The sequence below is a fragment of the Cydia amplana genome, chromosome 12 (assembly GCF_948474715.1).
Source record: "Cydia amplana chromosome 12, ilCydAmpl1.1, whole genome shotgun sequence".
Taxonomy (NCBI): Eukaryota; Metazoa; Arthropoda; class Insecta; order Lepidoptera; family Tortricidae; genus Cydia; species Cydia amplana.
This window is the reverse complement of record NC_086080.1, coordinates 3,745,231-3,767,403: the sequence shown is the minus strand read 5'-3', so window position 1 is coordinate 3,767,403 and position 22,173 is coordinate 3,745,231. Positions and strand designations below refer to the sequence as shown.

The following is a 22,173-nucleotide window of genomic DNA, read 5'->3' as shown; positions in this document are numbered from 1 at the left end:
AAAGCTTGTCCAGCTATTTTGGCGCCATCTGTAGTTTTATGCTTTAACTACTGCAATGTGAATGAGAGTACCGAGCTATACTTGCTAAAAGGCAGGCTAGGTGGCGCTGTTAAAAAAAGCTGACTAGTTACATCAACCACCCACAAGATGGCGTGAAATGCAATGTAAATAAATAAATCAAACCACGTGGAAAGTTCTCCGCAGGTTTGCGCAGGGAACTAACAGAAGGAAAGGAACAGTGGGAAAATCGTGTGCAGAGCCGAGACCGCTATGCCTCAGTGCTACCTTGAGCGTCGGAACGAAACGGTCTGGCGCGCGTTCGCCCCGTTTTCGAATCTTCGGTCAAGTTTCGTATGTGTAATTAATAACTAAATCAGTTTTGTTCGCTGTGACTTGGTAATAGTGTTTGAAATAGTGATCAGTATGGATGATTGGAAGTTTAAAAAAGTTTAGCTTGTATTAATGACTCAGATGTTGTGTGTTTAATGCTTAGGTTGGTATTAATATTTAAGTATGTAGGTACCCTTTAAATAGGTAAACGTGATTTTAATTTTTGATGTAGTGCCGACTTGCTAAGTCTTTCTTAGTTAGTGATTTTTGCTTCGAGTTTGACAGCCGAAGTAGATGTAGCTGTCCTCTTATGAACCCACCTGTGAATACAAAAAAAAAGTTTTTTTTTACCGGGGTGGTAATTTTTACCGTACCACCAATCCTTAAGGGTGCAATATAGATTGCGCCCTTAAGGATTAGTGAAGAGAATATCTTCTTCATGAGCTGTACGAACACGAAAGAGCCGTTGAGATTCGTGTTCAATTGACACTTTTAATGTTAACTATTAATCAAAGTTTTATTTATAAATTTTCTAGAAAAAATATTAAGAATTCAAATTGTAAAATTGTAAAATCGCATCTGGGCCAGTCCACCGTTAAATCCGACCGCATGCATTGTACAATGCACATACATGTACTTACATACAATGTACATACTGGACTGTGGTAGGAATTTTCGGGTTTACCTCGTATAGATTACAATGGTTCAGGCGGAGTATGTCACTTTCTTAGGACGTCACATTCTATGGTCTTCTGTAGGTTCAGAGCACTTCCTCTGCTTAACCGAGCTAAATCATGTGAATCTATTTCATTCCACCAGCCCAAGCCGAAAATTTCACCTGATTTAATACCATCAGAATCGAGAATAAATAGGACTAATGCTCTACTATAGATTTCCCGATTGAATGTTCAATGTTCAATTCCTACGTCCAGTCCCCGTATGTTCAATTCCCCAAATGTATTATAAAAAATATATTTGAGATTCTTACAATGAGCTCTTTCATTTGATATGTACTACGATACAGTTTGAAAAACTTTATTTTTTAATTTTCTCATTTACCCCCCAAAAATTAAAATTCATTTATTTAAGTTACACGTCCATCTTTCGTTCACAAGCTTATATAAGATGTGTGCCAAATTTCAACTTAATTGGTCCAGTAGTTTCGGAGAAAATAGGCTGTGACAGACGGACAGCCAGACGCACGACACGAGTGATCCTATAAGGGTTCCGTTTTTTCCTTTTGAGGTATGGAACCCTAAAAAAGGGTATAAAGCGCTGGTAGCTTAGCGGTAAGAGAGTGCGACTTTCAAGCCGGTGGTTGCGGGTTTAAACCCCGGCTCGTACCAATGAGTTTTTCGGAATTCATGTACGATATAGGTATCGTTTGATATTTACTAGTCGCTTTTCGGTAAAGAAAACATCGTGAGGAAACCAGACTAATGTCAAAAAGGCCTAGTTTCCCGTCTTGGTGGTCAGATGGCAGTCGCTTTCGTAAAAAAACTAGTGCCTACGTCAATATTCTTAATCGACTCAAATATATTCTCCATTAGTCTAATTTCGCCGAACGTCTAATCCCTGTATGTCCAACTCCTCAAACGTCCAAAATACTTGTACGTCCAATTCCTCAATTCGGGTACGATTCAGGTCAGGGTGGTTTATTTTAGTTTCTTTTAATCTTGTTTATTTTGATTTTTGACAAATTAATGTATTGTGCTGTATTTATTTGTTGGTTTATAGGTACCTATTTATGTTATTTATTCCTCAAATGTTCCAGTTAGTGCATAATTTAGTCACTTTGTAGTCCTATGATAACTTTAATGACATTAAAACTCATGAAAAGAGCTTATTCTACAAAAAACTGTGTCGGTATAAAGCAGGTCCTTAAAACTGAAAAGCAGAGTCTCTAGCCTGTCAGAGCTTCTGGCTAATTAAGCCGGAGTTTTAGCCCATTGCTTTAAAAACTTTGCGGTTTCGCCATTACTTTTGTGAGCCGTAATTACTTCGTTATTTATGAAAATTCGCCTGCAACCTGCATTTTTTATTTATTTTGATAATAATATAAATAGAAAATTGTAGGAAGGTATTAAGTAGACCGTTAAACTGTTTATACGACAACGGTTTCACTCACTTGAATTTTTAGTCGCTATTGGCGACATGTTTCGGGCCCTTCGTGGGGTCCATCCTCAGGCTCGAGTGCTCGCGGCGACCGCCCGTTAAAACTGCCAATTAATTAAATATTAAAATAGTTTATTTTTCAAGTATTAAATATATTTAATATGCCTTACAATGCGCTTACGACTGTCAAATAAAGCTATACCGTTTTTTTAGATCTTCCAGTACGTACGTTCGTTCTTTAAGTACGTACTAAAATTCTAGTTTGTGTGTAAATACTTGAGTAATAAGTAATAATAATAACAACCTATTTACTTATTGCCTTAGGAGCTAGTGGACGACCTTCTTTCTCCATAAAAGTACATAGTCCCCATTTTCCTCTGTCGAAAACATTGTTGTTATTTTTACGCAATTTAAGTAAGTATTAATAATCATTTATTTACAAACAAGATATATACAGTGGTATTACTAAAAGAAATTAAAAACCGGCCAAGTGCGAGTCGGACTCGCGCACGGAGGGTTCCGCACCATCAACAAAAAATAGAGCAAAACAAGCAAAAAAACAAGCAAAAAAACGGTCACCCATCCAAGTACTGACCCCGCCCGACGTTGCTTAACTTCGGTCAAAAATCACGTTTGTTGTATGGGAGCCCCACTTAAACGGGGGGGGGGGGGGGGGGGGGTGTTTGTTGTTATAGCGGCAACAGAAATACCTACATCTTTAAAAATTTCAACTGTCTAGCTATCACGGTTCGTGAGATACAGCCTGGTGACAGACGGACGGACGGACGGACGGACAGCGGAGTCTTAGTAATAGGGTCCCGTTTTTACCCGTTGGGTACGGATCCCTAAAAACTAGCTTAAATCTAAAATAGGCCCTTGAGGCATTGTATTGTACCAATGATGCTGGCGACATTTCCTCGCTGTATCGCAATGCTAATAGGTTGTGCGAGGTAGCCGCCAGCTCTTCGGTCACCAGTTACGTCAACCAGACGCTTCGTAATTTAATGTACAGTCAGCAGCAGAAGTTGCTAAGCGGGCGAGGTGTTCACAATTATCTTGACACGCTCTTATTCCCTTAACAATAAAGTCGCGTCAAGATCATTTTGAACACCTCGCCAGCTTAGCAAGTTCTGCTGCTGACTGTAAGTTCATAGATAGGTACGTTTACTACATCTATTGTATGCACCGTCGTTAGACTTTTTTGAGCTTCCAATAATTTGTTTTTCGCTCGTAACTCTTAGGTGTACCTAAGTTTTTGGCAAAATTTTATTTTTGGTACAAGCTTTTATCGTTGACTGTACTTTTCTTACGACAGACAACTAATACTCATCGAGACAATTCTAAAAACCCCTAACACAAATAGGTTGCGTTGTTAATTCATCACCGAGTTCCTATGGCCAACTCCTATCTCCATCATCAGATCAGTTCGACAGTACCATATTATTGTATTGTCTTCAGAACTACATACAGCTGCCAATTTTCATGACGCTACGATCCTTGGAAGATGGTTAAATTAGTTACCTTAGATTCCATTACATAGTTATATACAGGTCGACCTAATAAAAGCTTGTTAAAAATGTCCTTTCTTCTTAATGACCAGACCCGTGTTATTTCCACCCATATGGGCTAAAACACCCAACTTCATGCAAACAAGTGGTTAAAGCTTATATCTGGGGCAATAAAGGGGTCCTGCGTATAGTAGTTGCGGTGTTTAATCCATTAGGAGCGGCATTCACATAGCAAAAATAGGGTATTTGACAATTTTTTTATGTATGGTATTATTTATAGTTGATCAGGTTTCTTTTGAGGATCAAATGTCTGTATGGGACCCATTGTGTTAAAGCAATACAAAAGTCACAAATGATGGTCAAAGTCCCGCACCCGCACTTTACTGACGAAACGCTTCATAGAAAATGGCAATACCTACCTACATCGCGACGTCACCATGTAATGTTAGAAGTTTCAATGTACTTATGGGAAACAAGGTAATTGCGATTTTGTCGGATGAAATATTGTGTTTATGTATATGGTTGCTATACAATATTTTTTTCAATAAAATGTAAGTCGAATGGTACGTGTCAAATAGGTACCCTATTCTGAACTGTTATTGATTTTGATAGTTATATAACATTAGTAACATTACTTTGTGGGTATCGTAGCAAAAAAACAAAAAAAAGCGTGAGCTATACGTATCTATTCTTTGAGAGTAATCTACCTAATATACTCGTATCATATATGTAACAGTTTTGAATGATTCCCGGTTAGTTTCACTAGACTTATATCGACCGGGATATGAACCGTGATTACCTATTGTATTGTTTTCGAGCTCCCGATATTACGGTTCATATCCCGGTCGATATAAGTCTCGTATCATATAAATTGTTATGAATATCAAAAGAGATACAGTTTTAGAAATCAGAATGCCGCTCTAGGTGTTGGTTATAGCCGATTTGGCGCTAGCGGTCGCAACATCGCTAAAATGTGATGTTAGCACGCATAGGTTTTATGAGATTGTAACACATGTCCTGATTTACCCAACTTGGAGAAGAGGTAGTAATAATTTTTAGCGTGTATGTAATTTTTGTGCTGATTTTAAGGTATTTGGTGTTTCAAGTTTATTTATCGAACGAGCGAGCGAAGCGAAGCGAAGTTCTTACATTCGACTTTGAACACGCGGCTGGCTAGCGGCACGTCTCGGCATTTCGATGTTTTTAAGCTGAACTGTCAGAAGATAGTTTGATACTCAATAACTTAAGTAAATTTGTTCTAATTTAAATGAAATTGGGTAAACGTGTAGTCGAGGGCATTATATTTTAGTCATTAAATTATGAGCAGGCCCGATCAAGAGGTTATTGAGCTAGAAGAGCTTAGAAGGCCAAAAAGCTGTTTGTGAGAGGTCTTGCTATTCTGGTCATTTTTTTGCAAGAAACATGGTCGAGTTTAGTATCAAATGAAAGTGCTCGACTTACACTTTTATAATATCGTTTTTAAATTTACCATTTTGATATAATTAGCAAGATAAAAATAAATTAGAATAAACATAACATATGTATTTGACATTTGACAGGAAATATTTCGGCTTAGCACAGATACAGTTTATTTTAATCTCTATGGTGGTGACTTAAATCCAGGGGAGGGACAGCCGTATACGAAGCCCTTTATTCGAAAAAATAGCGCCATCTATATTACTTAACGCTAAACTTGTAAATGGCGCTTCAAAATTGATGCAAAAAAGCAAATCTTGTCAGTAGAAAAAGGCGCGAAACTCAAATTTTCTATGCGACCATATCCCTTCGCGTCTACATTTTTTCTACTGACAAGATCTGCTTGGCCAACTATATTATACATACTACTCTTTGCTTAAATCAATCAGTTAAGGGCTCCACAGACCTTGCAATAAATCCACGCGATCTTTGATCCATTGCCGCCTATAGAGCGACATAAAATAGTTGAAATTAAATAAAATGGAACTCAAAAATGTCCATAGTAAATTGTTGCCATGTATAAGCATTTTACGTCAGTTACGTAGAAAGTGGCGTCCTCATTTATTTTCTATTATTTTATGTCGCACTATACGAGTACATACCTAAGTAGGTGCAACAAAGTCAATCGCTATATAATTTTTGGTTAACCGCGAGTTCTCAGTTCGGGGCGAACTACTAGTTTAGTAAGAGTTTCGATATGTGCCAAAAATACAGCTTTTATTTACTGACACACACAGACAGTCTACACACACATATAAAGGCGAAACTATAAAGGTTCTTCGTTGACCACGTTACCCTAAAAACTATTAGAAAACACAACATCCATCTATAAACGGAAATAGCCTTGCAATACCCCTGTCAACGTTTTCCACGCATCATTTACGCGACCTCGCCTCGTACCCTCATATTGGACCCAATAGTACAACCATCCTTTTCTGTTTAACGTAAAAAGAGCAAGACCGTCCGCACCGTCCGGTCCGAATTGGACCGACATGTACGTCACGGATCAAAATGGACTGAAATGAAAGTAAAATACAAATAGTTGCTATCTCATTCCACTCAATTTCCTCATCTGGTGATATTTTTGAGCGCTTTTCCTTTAAGAAACCAGTTTAAACATGGCCTTGAGAGCAGTGAAAGTTACGTTTAACCAAATGTCAGGCTATACTGGTTGTTTAACAGCTATGGACAATTCGGACCCTATGAAAGCCCTGTTTGAATTAGTAAGAGCCCATTTTAAGTAGTATCCCGAAATATTTGGCCTAATGGGATTTAAATGTTAGTTTGGATCAACGTTAGAAGTTTGAATGTATAGTGTCAAGCACGTTTTGTGTATTTGGCACCTTTACTAAAGTTTTATTGGCGGATTTGAGACTGTTAAGGTGTGTCTATACCAGCGCGCTTTTTATTATTTAAACTATAGCGACCCGTCCTGGCTTCGCACGGGTTAAAAAAATATACATAAACCTTCCTCTTGAATCACTCTATCTATTTAAACAACCCCGCATCAAAATCCGTTGCGCAGTTTTAAAGATCTAAGCATACATAGGGATAGACAGATAGCGGGAAGCGACTTTGTTTTATACTATGTATGTACCTAGTGATAGTAGTGATAAAATATTCAACTTAAAGGGGTATTCAGAATTAGATAGAGCAAAACGATAGGTAGGTAACGATACGATTGGTAAGTACAAGCTTTTATCGCTGACTGTACTTTTTTCCTCAGCAACTATTACTCATCGAGACAATTCTTACTACCCCAAATACATACAATTATAATAGTTTGCGTTGTTTTATCACATAATTCCTATGGCCGCCTCCTGTCTCCATCATCAGATCAGCTCTCATCGAAAAATCGTAATGACCTAAATACGTACATATACCTAATAGTAGGTTCTCATAAAATGTACTACATATTGTGAGATTGAAATGTTCGAATAACAAATTGAGTTTTGAGACAGTTGTACCTTGGATCAAGAACCTTCCTTTTTCAAAACCCTTGTAAAGATAATTCATCAACCTCCTCTTACATTGTTGTATGTGAACATCCTCCAGAATTCGCGGCCATTTTTTTATCGCCCGTGCACCCACCGCCAGATCATTTATTACCGCTCTGATTCCGGCTGACACAGACCTGACTGGCGGTCACCCTATTTCACGTTTAAGGCTTCGTCACACAGGCGCGTTTTCCGGGCGGGGCGTGAGCGGGGCGCTCCGCTTTTACATATAAAACGCTCACGCCCCGCCCGGAAAACTCGCCTGTGTGACGGAACCTTTAGGCGGTCTTCACATTGGATGATATGAGATTGGATCCGCACGTCACTCCGGTCAATTTTTTTCGCCATTTCGGGGTTGGTCCCATAGTCATCATCATCATATCAGCCCTTTATCGCCCACTGCTGAGCATAGGCCCTTCTTCTAGTACGCCACTTGTCCCGATCCTGAGCTAATCTCATCCAGAGGTGACCAGCAATCTTCCGGCTGTCGTCCACCCAACGAGCCAACGGACGCCAGGCGTTTCTTTCATCCGAAAGCGGCCACCATTCTGTTAACATTATAATCCACCAGATCCACCTGCCATCACTCTGCCTAGCAATATGTCCCGCCCAACCGGCCTAACTCTATTTTAGTTTGGTAATGATGCAATCCACGTCTTGCACCTTGGTCCTATAGTAGTAGATCCTTAGTAGGCATGACCTACGGAGTCCGGTGTGCGAACGGGGCATCTCTTGTTTTTCCAACCATTTATTAGTCATGTTTAGCGAGGCAAATGTAGGGTCATACTGAGGATCTTGTTATGGTACAAGGCTGTTCCACACATTTGGCTGATCAATGTCTATGTTTTCTATGGGAGAGTCATAATTTTGTACCGATGTCGGGACTGGTTTTAGAGCAAAAGTTTAAAGTTGCTTAGTAGGTAGAGTGGGACCAAGCTAATTTTGCATGACATTTGCAATGACAAAGTGTAACAATGTCATCGTTAACGTCAAATTTCTATTGAAAATACGAATATTACGTTTATTGTAACAGTAGTAACACTATCACTTTGTTTTATGCTAGTCGGTGCAAAGTTGCACTACTTATATTATATTACTTACCTCGTAAAGTTTAGCTAAAGGTTGAAAAATACCTCATATACGTGTATAGTGCTGTCAAAAATACGTGTATATAGTGCTGTCTAGCTCGCACACCGGAGCGGCGTGCGGCGTGCGTACCTACTGCGTACAGCTTCAGTGTGAAAACCGCGTTACGGATTTTTTGTCGCGACGTCGCTTACGGAAGACAATTAAATGGGTAGGGACTTTTAGTTCTGGTTTAGTCTTAGGCCGGCTTAGATGTTAGGGAAGTTGTGTTTTGATGGAGTAGGTTTGTTTGTTGGTTGATTATTGGTTTGATTATTGGTTTGATTGTTGGTTGGTTATTGGTTTGTTAGGTGGTTGGTTTGGTTGGTTTGTTGATTGGTTAGGGAAGTTGTGTTTTGATGGAGTTGGTTTGTTTGAACTGTATGGCTATCACCAGGCCCCTATTTCACCACGGCGACAGGTGCGACATTTCGACAAATGTCACTATTGCTGACGTCACAGGCGTCCATGGGCTACGGTTACCACTTACCATCGGGCGGGCCGTATTCCTGTTTGCCACCATCATTGTATTATTTAAAAAAACTTTATAATATCGGCAAAAAACAGGTATTTCTCTTTCGAAGTTTATGGTGATGATGATGACAATTGTCACATGATTTAATAGAACTTTCGGTAATTCTTGACAGAAAATGAGTTCTGTGTCGGAATTTCGTGACAATTGTCGTGTTTCTTGTGACAATTGTCATTAACTTCGCAAAATAAGTACTTATTTATTGGCGATATAATGGAGATTTTTTAAAATTAATATGTTGGTGGCAAACAAGCACACCACCCGTCCGATGGTAAGCGGTTACCGTAGCCTATGGAGGCCTGTGACGTCAGTAACAGTGATGTCGACAATTGTCGCACCTGTCACCGTGGTGAAATAGGGGCCTCATTGACACTGATATATTCGCTAGCGTGAGCGTAAACTTACTATCTATGCATATCGCTCATACTGGCATATTGGTGCGAGCGAGATATGAAAGAAAGTTACGCAGACATAAGCGAATATGTCAGTTTGACACTGATAAGTAAGGCAGTCGTGGTAAGACTACTTATGGGAGTTGTGGGTAATATACCTAAGTAATTATTTTCATTTCGTTTCACACATGCTTGTAAAAGACATCTGATGTGACCTTTACAAGTATGGAAATTGAAGCGTGGGATTCTACGTAGGCATAAAGGAACTATTTTTATAGATGAGTTGCTGAAAGCCCTATTGTTTTTGAAAGAAATCTAACGACACCCCACGCCATGGTAAAATATATAGGTACACTCCCTTGTAGTCTGTTCGGAAAGAGAAGAGTCGTGGAATGTATTGGGCCCTATACATTCCACGACTCTTCTCTTTTTACAGATACAGATATTTTATTGGTAAACAAAACATATACTTTTACATTTAAATTGCGCACTTTAGCATCATACCTATAGTAGGTAAGCGCTATATTTCTTCCCACTTTTTGTGTTGGCGAACTACATGCCACATTTTTTTTTCAATTTTTATCGCCTATGCCAAGTTTTATTTCGATTGCTATCGAATAAAGCTAAAGGTGTGGATGGAAAGACGGACGGAAATGGCGATATTTTAAGGGTTCCCTACTTGTTACGGAGACCTAAAAAATATACCTAAGCTTCCTCTTTCCATTAGAATGCTAAAAGGGCCACTTAGGTATGTAACTCCAGGTTTAGGACACATTTATTTGACATTTATCTTTTATTGTCAGTATGCTAGGGTCGTATTTCTATTCCCTTTATCGCAATCGATTATGGCCCCTTTTTAACCTTTTTAGGTTCCTGAAAAGAGGTGATATGTAGATTTATTGAGAGTGTATATTGAATTGATACAAGGTTTTACGTGACGAAGTTTGTGATGATACGTTTTTTGAGGTGTTTTGGGCTTTTTTGTACACAATACACAGACAGTGAGAGAAAAATGTATACCTAAAGAGCGCAAGGACAGGTAAATTTTACAAGCTTCTATTTTACTTGCAATGTTTGTTTATAATATGATTAAAATAAAATTAGTGCCTACGTCAATGCAAATTGACCAGTTTTTTTTTGCTGATGATAAATCATTACTTTTTAAGGTTGATCGGAAATCTACCGATTACAGTGTAATTGACAGCACACTTGTTGATGTACTTAACTGGTTTACTATTATTCTTCCCTGAAATAAATTTTACATGCCTTCCCCAAAACCTTACCCAAGTAATCTACATCAGTGGTTTCCAAAGTTGACTGAGCTCCGACCCGCCTAACCAAGACTGCCAAATTCGGGACCCACCCTTGGCCCTCTTAAAAACGGGGCATAAAATATTCACGGTAACGCTCAAAGGCCCTATAGTAGTTTCAGGGCTCACTTGCTTGAATATTCGCTTGCGACCCACCAATGGGTCACATGTAGTTTGGGAAATGCTGATCTACCTACATCAGCCATTCTCAAAGTGTGTTCCGCGGAACCCTAGGGTTCCGCGACACCCCTGCAGGGGTTCCGCAAGAATTTAGAATAATTTAGAATAATAACATAAGCATAATTATTATGCTTATTAATAAAAAAATACACTTCTAAAAACTATTGTTTTATTGTAGGGTTCCATCAAGTATTTCGCTTTCCAAAAGGGTTCCGTCAAAAAAAAGATTGAGAACCGCTGACCTACATAATTACCGTTCTAGAAGATAATTATATTGTCTAGATAAGTGAACTTAGTGCATCTACAATATCTACATACTTAAGGACCTTAAGGTCAATGTGGCTAATTCCGTCATAGGGACTATTCCGTCCACGAGCGTATAAATCCTTGATTCTCAATCGTAGGAAATAACCCATCTGCTTTTGATTGCTGGAACTAAAAGCAATCGCTACTTTGTCGATGAAACTAGAGTTAGACCAAAAAATGTTTGCAACCATTTTGATAGCATACGCATTGCTAGTGTTATTATAGGTCATAAATTCCATACAAGATTGATGTTTAAAAGAACACTAGTTTGCATTGCGTGTGCTATCAAAACCGTTGCAGACTTTTCTTGGTCTAACTTTATCAATTTTGTTCGAGAAAAACTCTAGTAGACGGAATAGTCCCTATGCCGGAATTATCCAAATTGACGTTATTCTTTTTTACAGGAACCAACCAGTGAATAAGATGGCATCACACATGGAACGTTTTTAAACGCCAACCATGTCGGAAGCGTCGCTCGACGGGCGCTCGCGCAGCCTCGCGCGGCGCGCGACGTCCGCCTGCGCGCGCGCCGCGTGCTCGCAGCTGGGGCTGGTGGCGCTGGTGACGCTGTACGTGGTGCTGGGCGCGTTGCTGTTTGAGTACCTGGAATCCGGCCCGGAGGTGCAGCCGCGGTCCGCTATACAGCGGTCGAGGGAGGAGTGCTTGAAGGAGCTTTGGGCTATCACAGGTCAGTTCTAGATAAGATAAGATAAGATCTTTAAGAGGAAAGGCCAGCTTTGAGCCTGGAGATTTGAAAATTTCAGGTGAATATCTCCGTCACTTTGACAGGGGTTATTAAAATTAGTGCGACAAAGACAACTGCAACTTAGGCGAAAAATCTTGCGTAAACATCAAAAACAGACGTTTCGTACTCTTTCCTCCTCCAAAACTTGAAGGATGACTTATACGCTAGACCAAGCTGTGCCCGGGCCGTAGTGTCCGACATCATTTTCTATGACGACTGATCGGTGCTGTCAATTTTGAAATGGTAATGAAATGATCTGTGTCGGACTGTTTTGCTTTTTGGGCTAATTGGTATCCGTTTTGAATACTGACAATTAATATCGATACAAAATAAACATGGCCCCTAAAGGAAACCTGCATGCCCTCAAAAAGGACAAAGTAACATTCGGAACGGAACTTTGCATAAAATATAAGGAACCAATAACTTAAGTAGTTCATCTCGATCCCCCATATCCCTAATTTCCCCTGAGTCACAACTACAAAGGAATTCCTTCATTCAGTTGATTCAAATAAAAGTTGCGTCGTGTCCAGTAAGGTACATTAGTCGAAATAAAAGTTCAACGAATGTGACTCTTTTGGAGAAAAGACAGAAGGGCATCGAGAGATAAGTGCAGTAGCTGGTAGATAAGAAACTTCTTAGTAAATATTTAGTACTGTCAGGATCAATAGTAGCACCTAAAGTATCAGCCACTCTGGAATACTTTTCCAAATAGAGATATAATATCTCTACAGTTCCCGTTCAGTTCAGTTTTACTACACAGGACACGACACATATCATAGACTTGTCTTCTTCTTCCTCGCGTTATCCCGGCATTCCGGTCCACTTGACAACTAACCCCAAGAATTGACGTAGGCTCTAGTTTTTACGAAAGCGACTGCTATCTGACCTTCCAACCCAGAGGGGAAACTAGGCCTTATTGGGATTAGTCCGGTTTCCTCACGAGGTTTTCCTTCACCGACAAGCAAACTGGTAAATATCAAATGATATTTCGTACATAAGTGTCCGAAAAACTCATTGGTACGAGCCGAGGTTTGAACCCGCGACCTCCGGATGGAAAGTCGCACGCTCTTACCGCTAGGCCACCAGCGCATTTTCATAAACATAATCATATCATAAACCTTGTATGATGCGTTAAAACCGCAAATTGCTTGTTTCATTTAGTCTTAACTGAGAAATGTTATTTGATTTGACCTCATTTCTTATCAGTCGAGATCCTTTTTATTACAAATGAAATGTCAATTGCAAACAGTTTGTTCAAATGCCGCAATGGCGGTCGTAACATGCGGTTCCAGAACACATCATTAAGAGCTTATTATAATAAATAATAATATGTTTGTAGATAAAGCAGTGTAAATATGTAACTACATATATTTATGCTTAACTTTAATAAGCAAAGTAAATATCTGGATATTAATTACAATCGCGTGTACTGTTGACAAATGGCTAGTCGACCTTTAAATATCGCAATAAAAAAATAAAATAAAATGTTTAGCTAGTCCATTTTAATTCTTAAGCCAATTACACAAGATTGAATTTTGAGCGCATTTGACTTATGCTGTTCAGTCGTGATAAAGCGATATATTAAAAAATATTTAGACGAGCAAATGCCGCCGTTAACATTTAAATTAGGAAGGAAAAATCTTGATAACGCTCAAATATTAAAATGTTATTACAGCGTTGGTGACGTCCAATTTGTAAAGGGCATGATACGCGGGGAAATTTTTTGACAGCAAATTATACGAGAGATCGTTACGTGAAAATTGGAAAGTAGGTAATACCACCACAAATAACGAAATTTTTTTAACATTGTAGGTACTTTTTTTATTGTTGTGCTTTTCCTTAATTTGTAGTAGCCGTTGATTGAGAAAAAAAAAATAACATTTTTTCCATTGTATGTCATTTTGATGTTATGTAAAATTGTACGTGATTTGACCCTCGCTGTAATTATTATTTTTATAACAAACATTTATTGTAATTGCTTCATATCTGGAGGCACGGCAGTGCCCCCGCCAAGTCGAGCAAAACAAAGAGGCACGGCCGTACCATCCTTTTCTCGAAGCGATTCAGGCCATTTTCGACGTCCTGTAATTTTGTGCTGGCTGAAGCTAGAACCTTGAATTTTCAGTGACATATAGGGCTTAACATGTTTTAGATATATGCTCAAAAACATTAAATCTGAACTTGTAGTTTAAGAGTTATTGTACGTCAAAGTTCCTTAGTTTCGACACTGACACACTTATTCACTCACCTACGATCATCATAATTCTAAGGCACTTCTAGCATACCCACAAGCTTCAAATTTTAAACATAAGTAGTTTTCAGCTTATCAAGCCATAGAAAACCTAAAAATATTACAATATCAGTCACGTATTAAAGATCTAAGAACTGCATAAGTAAGTTTGTAAGCCCATATAAATATATGCTATTACAAAGTTACTGTTGCAGTTCCTACAAATAGTAGGTAAAGTAAAGGTACACTACGATGTACGATGTGAGTATGAATAAAGATGTGTTTAGTTATGATATGTGTATACATAGTATGGGTATGAGTACCCGAAAAGGACTGTCTACAAAAAGAGATGAGATCCCATCAAAAATATTACATGTATAAAGGTGCAAATCTCGCAACTACAAAAAAGTTTTGAGATGTAATGTGAAACCAAGTCGGTTATTTTAATCAGTGCCAGGGGGTGTTAAAACCGTATTATCAATAAGATATCTTTAATTTGTACAGTCGACTCTCGTTAATTCGAAACTCGAAGGACTTTTAAAATATTACGAATTATTGAGAGTTTGAAATATCAAATGGTTCGAAATTTTTGAGAGAAAAAATAAGAAGGTTCGAATTATTGAGTAGGTAGGTGTGACGTATCCCTTGTATTACAAGGTGATAAATAAAACTCAGTTGCTCAGTCATGTGCTTTGCGACCCGTCCGCACGCCATGACAGTTGACAACAGAATGTCGACTTGCAGGTAGTTCGCATTGCACTTTTATTGTGTAAACGTCACATCTCTTCCTTTTTATAATGTTTTATTTATTTTACTTATCTACTTATTTTACTTATTTTAATTAAGATTCTAATTCAGACATACTACTACAGGTTTGGAAACGACGTTAACCTCAGACCCGAGAAGAACCGGCGAAAGGAACTCGGCGAGGTGTGGATGTATTACATTCATTTTACAACAGTTCAACGATAAACATTTTCAACAATACCAAACCTTGGAATATTTACAACTATTTCTAATATCTCTCTCAGTTGCTTAATGGTTAGCTGAAAGAGATCTCTTAAAGGGATAAGTCCACCTTTGTACACATTTATTGTATACTCTTATTGTTAAGTACTTGTTTAGCGCAATAAAGTGTTTTACTACTATTATTATTTTACTTTTACAATATCCTCCTTCTCCTTTTTGCAGTTTTGATAATAACTTGGAGGTTTACTCGTACTCATTTATTGATAATATTCTTAAAATACCATATATAATATTTTATCTTACGAGTATTAACCTTAATTGCTACATATTTTCTTTTGAAGCTTACACATTTCTAGGTATTTTCATTAGCATACAAGCTACATACATGTTTCACATTAATACCTATTTAGTGAGTTTACAACACAGACAAGACATCCTCTAGACTGAGCATAGTAGCGCTACCCTCTCTGACACAAATATACGGTACTTTTACTCCATCTTCGAGTCAAAGTGTCTTTGTGTGACGTCCGTGTCTTTGAACGGACCAATCATGGCACCCCAGTATTTTTGGCAGCATCGGTTTCATGAAGTAATTGCTCTTAACTCCATCTAGAGGATTCCCAGTCTATGGTTTACAATAAAATTCTAACCTACAGGTCGCTTGCCAATAACATCTTGAACCTGTACATTATTTATTGGGAACAACTGATTGCCTCAGTTTTACTTGGCTTGTTTGATATTTACAGTATACCTATATGTATAGATAGAATGCAATTTATAATATTCATAAATGGTCCAATGTTAAGTAGGTAGGAATGCCACACTGTTTGTTACAGCACAAACCACAACAAACTGTTTAGTTTTTACTTGTGTACAGGTATGTTATTTAAGCAACAATGATCTAGTTCTGGGCATATAAATAGATTTATATTACTCATATATAATGATAATGATGTACCTACATATTATTATAATTGACCGTTATTATTATAAATTGCGTTGGATAAATTATCATATCATCGTTCTATAACCTTTTAAGTGGCATATGTCATATTTGAGTTGTTGGAATTTCGATTTTATTTCAATTAATCGAATTTCAGATCTAAATGACTTCAATTGTCCGGAAACCGGTTCCTGCCACTTTAAGAGGTAATTATGGTCGCAATACTTGGAATACAATATAGACATCAATTATATTCAAATATGGTATCTCGACTCTAACGTTAATCTAGCAACTTAATGTTACTTATGCAACGAATAATAAAATTTATGCTATGAAGACAACATTAATACCTGCTTACTAATTGTAAGCTGATTTTATCCTTGACTAGTAAACGGTCACATTAATATTATTATTTTTATAGACATTTTGCTTCCATTAGGTTCAATTAAGTACTTACAGATATATTATAGAGCAAATCAAGCACCAGTGTATGTTCATTTTCATATCTTGATGGTGGCATATATTGTTTAACTCTAATTATGTATATTTTACAAGGAACCAATGGAATTTCATTACCATGAACACGGTTTCACCAAGTCCATTGTTCGAAAATTTATTTTTATTATATTTCGTTCATACTTGGTACTTAGTACCTATATGATAATTAAACAACGACTTATGTAAATAACTCTTTGATAATATATATGTACTCTTGAAAATATAGAGAGACTCGATCTGCAACCTCAATTTACAAGGTTTGTTTGATTTTGTTAGTCTCAACCTCAACTAGGCAAACTGTAATTTGGTGCAATCAAGATCACGTCTGGTCCTTACATTTTTTATACGTACACAGTATAAATTTCCCACTAACGTGCCTTTTTATTACACTTAATTAAAACTCATCTCTATCTGGGTACTTGTCCGATATTGACGCCATCGCTTGGCCGTCCGTCTTACGGACTTGATTACTATGTTCGTATGTGTATGTTTCCACTATTAGGAACAAGTCATATATTGATATTGATTTTTATATTTATTGAAATCAAATTTTACAGCATTACAGCTAACACCAATGCACTGTAAAATTAGGTAGTAAAATTAAGTAAGTAATAATAAAGTGATTAATAAGCTACCTATTGCATGTTTGATTCGCAAAAACGTAAAGATCTTTATGAAGTTTACGACTTTGGTCGGCAATATAAAGTAGCGCAGTGGGAGTGCAAGGTTTCACGCATCGCCACTGATTGGTACTTTGTTTTATTTTTCAGCATTTACTTTAGATACCTACACGGTGTGTGGTATTGTGACAGACCCAGCGTCTACATATTAACCTTTAATTAACCTTTGATCTAATTGTTAATTTATAGAATTATGTGTTCTTTTGGCACTAAAATTAAGTAGTTGATTGGATTTAGGTAATTTATTTAATTTTTGGACTTTTATTTAGTCGGCCCGTCGACTTTTATCGGTACTCATTTAGTCCTAGTGCCTTTTGCATTTTGAATTGGCCTTTGCAGACACATTTATCACATGCCGGCACATTTTATCTTTTAGAGGAAGGCGGCGCCATTATCGCAATCCTGTCTACCTGTTTGTTATGTTTGCCCAAAAGTATTTCAGTTGCCTCCTAACATTTTATCAAATTTCTTCCCATAATCACTTGTTTATTGTAACTGAAACCCCTAGATTCAACATTTTCCTTTAAATCCGCAGAGGCTCAATTTTCAACGATTTGGTCAATAAGATCGTTTTCCTTTCCGCATTGAAGTATATTAGAATCATTAGGAATATATTAGATTAGAAATTTTCAAAGTCCAGTTCTTGTTGCATCAGTCGAGTCATGAATCGTTCATACCAACTTGCGAAAAGTATTCGTCTAATTTGTCGACAGCAAAAACGTCCATTACGCTAGCTTTTGAACCGTGCGTACTTGGAAGAGTGCTCACAGCTAGCAGGCACACTCCGTACACTCAGGCACATTCTGAAGCGGACAATTAAGACATCATTGTAATAGGTACTATCCGTAAGTAAGCACGAAACATGTGCGTTAGGTAAGTACCTTCTAACTACCGAGTTTCTATACTTAAGAAATTATCGAAGTAACCTAATGTGTAACAAACAGAACAGGTATAGACATATAGGATTGGACCCCAAGACATACATAAAAGTTCAACGAGTCTTTGTGACAATAACCCGAGTTTCACTCCTTAGCGTTAATTATAGTCACATACCTGTCACCATGAGGTCGGTGTGACACGCCCCTAGGTCTATTTAATGTTAAGTTTTAATTAGTATTTAAGTATTCATTGTAGATTTAAGTTTAATAGTATAATTTCATTGTAACATATGGAAACTATTTCTGGAAATAAATAATTTCATTGCATTTTTAATTTTGAAGAACTTATCATTTGCACTACATGGGCCGATATCTCATGCAGCACTCGCGGAGTTTTCACTCCAATGGTATTTCCTTATTCGGACTTAGGTTCCACTCACGGAGTCTTTACTCCAATTGTATTTATTTATACGGAACTCGTATCTTGCATGACCTCTATACATTAATACGTTCGTCTTTTCAGTCTCTGAAACTCGACTTTGCTAGTTTTCATATTCACAGGCAAGGTTGTGTCAATGTGTAGTTAGTTATTTTAAATACACCATAGTCGGTATCAGCAACCCTGCCCCACCACCATAACCGCGGTACTTGCATTTGAAAACTCGTTTAAATAAGGAATCTTATTTAAGGAGGACAAGGTAAGCATTTCATGAGTTTCCAAATGCAATCGATCACCGCGCAATCATTGCTGGCGCGGCAGAATTATTAAGCCTAACCATACCTTCCCAAGGCCCACGGTCCTATCAGCTGTAGTAGGTACTTTCTAAGCTCGGTGAAATATATATTTTTTTTTAATAATTGTTTTCAACAAAATTTTGTCTACTGCACACATGTACGACTCTAGACTCTTCAGACTCTCAAGACTCTCAAGACTCTTAGACCTTTTAGACTTTTGACTCTTTAGATTATATAGACTCTTTAGACTATTTAAACTCTTACAATCTTTAGTTTAGACTCTATCTTTGACTCTGTAGTCTCCTTAGACTCTTTAGACTATTCAGACTATTTAGGCCATTTAGACCATTTAGACTATTTAGACCATTTAGACTATTTAGACCATTTAGACTATTTAGACCATTTAGACTATTTAGACCATTTGGACCATTTAGCCTATTAAGACAATTTAGCTTCTTTACTCTTTAGACTGTTTAGACTCTTTAATCTCTTTAGACTCTTTATACGCTTTAGACTCTTTAGACTCTTTAGGTTCTTTAGACTAGGCTTATTTTTTTTTCCTTTATATATTATGTGATGTGGTAAGCAGTATGGGTCACATGGTAGCAAAATTATTTTCACTTTGGGCGTTAACACTTGAATCCCTCACTACGCTCAGTATTCCATTTTAGAATCCCTCGCTTCGTTCAGGATTCAATATTCGTCATCGCCGTAATCATGACATTTTGCTCCTTAGTGACACAAACTAATGTTTAATTGAAGCAGAGTTGCATCTGTTTAGCTTCGTTCCATTTTAAACAAAACAGAATCAACCCTGAATCCTACATTATAGATTCAGATTTCAATAGCCAAGACTTTTCCTTGTATGGCTGCCCCAGGAGGGTGAGTGCAATATTAACACAACAACATTGACAACCGTAAAGGTATTCCCTTTTTGGAGAATACTCGTATTAAGCTTAAGCTTTACGACAAATTTCACCAACAGTATCAGTTTGTTTACTTATTTTTTCATTTTGCATTATAGAAACAAGATCCAGATAATATTACGCTGATTTGGTTAAATAATTTAAATGCATCTCTAAGTAGCACACGTAAGCTAAGTAGCAGATGTTGTATAGCAGCTGATCTGTTGATTTTTATTGAGTCAGACGCTAAATAAAGCCTACACTTATTATAGTTTTATACGCTTCCTTAAATTCACAGTCGCTATAAAAGTTTTATTTCTATTTTATATTAACTTATTTTACCGTATTTGGCTTAATTTCGGTCCACCGACACGTTTTTGGAAAGGTAAAAGCATTAAATAGTATTTAAACTGAATGAGACGTTGAAATGTGCCCTATAGTAATACTATTAGCGTAAAAATAGTTCTTTTCTCGACCATAATATAGTTTAAATACCAGAAGTGTACCTTATAAAGATGTTTATGTGCTCAGAGCTATAAATTAAGTCCACCATGGGTCAATCATACCTGTGCTATTTTGGGTCATTCGTCTCCCTCCCTTTGATTGAAAAAAGAAAATTTCAAACTGATAACTTTTTGTCGGTTACTTAGCAACTACATCGGTTTTTTTTTCGTTTTCTTACGTTCTTTATCCTCGTCGCCATTGTGACGTATCCCTTGTATTACAAGGTGATAAATAAAACTCAGTTGCTCAGTCATGTGCTTTGCGACCCGTCCGCACGCCATGACAGTTGACAACAGAATGTCGACTTGCAGGTAGTTCGCATTGCACTTTTATTGTGTAAACGTCACAGTAGGTAATAATCAAATACTGATTAACTGCTAATTTTTTTTTTTACTTCAATGCACATTGGTGAGACTGATCTGAAAATTCTTTTGCAATATCACTTGTCTTCCCACCTACCTCCACTTTTTCGATTAACTCCTTCTTTTCAGCAATCGTCAAGCATCTATACTTTTTAGGACTCGTAACTAAGACTAACTTTTAATATGTACACATAACCAACGAAAGAGTGGAACGACGAACTTGAACTTGTCTCAAAATGTGCGGTCTATTACCTATTATTATCCTTATGTCATTATGCAGCCGTGCGATGGCCATGAATTGCCGATGTTAATGAACACTCTATAATTAAAATAGGTTCTCGAAACTTTTCGTAATCAAAACACGTCGGTATTAATTTAATTCCTTACACAAATAAACATTCGCTGTTTTCGCGAAAATATCGCGGTGTCCGATGTTGTTTTCGTATTTTAATTAATACCGTCATAGAGAAAAAAATACATAGAGTGCTCACTCCATACATCAGTTTTAGTCATTGAGGTATATACAAGAGACGACATCTCGAACAAAATGTTTCCGCACCTCAGAGAAGTGCATGCACTTCTTTGCTTTTAGTACGTCACCGACCACTGACGAGATGCCACACGTGTACAGAAAATTAAAAAAAAATTAAAAAATGCCTTCGTGCGTGTTAAAAAGTTGCAACAATAGCACAAGAAAATATAATAAAAGGGATGGAATAACATTTCACCGGTAAGCAATGGAATAACTGTTGATTTACTATTATTTAGTTTTCAAGTAAATGTTTGGTCGTAGAAAAAGTATTGTATGCAACGTTGTTTAACTGAGTCAAAAAATACTCGTGGCGTCTTTATTAACAATTTTCGGCTTCATGCACTTCTCTGAGGTGCGGAAACATTTTGTTCGAGATGTCGTCTCTTGTATATACCTCAATGGTTTTAGTACCAAAAAGATTATTAGCATCTAGCATCGAGTAGCGGAACTATCAGTACTGCTACATCTATTGTCAAGTAGCAGTACTGATAGTTCCGCTACTCGATGCTAAATGTAGACACTGAAATTAATAGTCTGAACTGATGTATGGAGTAGTGAGCACTCTTGTCTTTATTTCTCTATGGTTTTAGTACCAAAAAGACTATTAGCATCTAGCATCAAGTAGCGGAACTATCAGTACGATGTAGCACCGACCGGAAAGTCTTATGCTGTTAAGACTTTCCGGTCGGTGCTACATCTATTGTCAAGTAGCAGTACTGATATAGTTCCGCTACTCAATGCTAGATGTAGACACTGAAATTAATAGTCTGAACTGATGTATGGAGTGAGCACTCTTGTCTTACTATATTTCTCTATGATACCGTGTAAGTGATAAATGTTCACTGGAAACAGTTGTAACGTCATTATAAATTGTGACAGAAATAACGAATAGGTACACTGAATATTTGCTGTAGGTTCGTT

At 37.4% G+C, this 22,173-nt stretch overlaps 1 protein-coding gene across 1 annotated transcript in view; it reads left to right on the top strand.

Annotated features, from left to right (window-relative positions):
* The first annotated feature begins 43 nt into the window (after positions 1 to 43).
* The window catches only part of LOC134652821 (potassium channel subfamily K member 18-like), a 236,122-nt gene continuing 213,992 nt past the window's right edge, over positions 44 to 22,173 (top strand). Inside the window, exons 1-2 of the mRNA XM_063508001.1 lie at positions 44 to 493; positions 11,676 to 11,959. Coding sequence (XP_063364071.1) covers positions 11,731 to 11,959 — 229 coding nt within the window. The 5' untranslated portion in view covers positions 44 to 493; positions 11,676 to 11,730. The remainder of the gene's footprint in view (positions 494 to 11,675; positions 11,960 to 22,173) is intronic.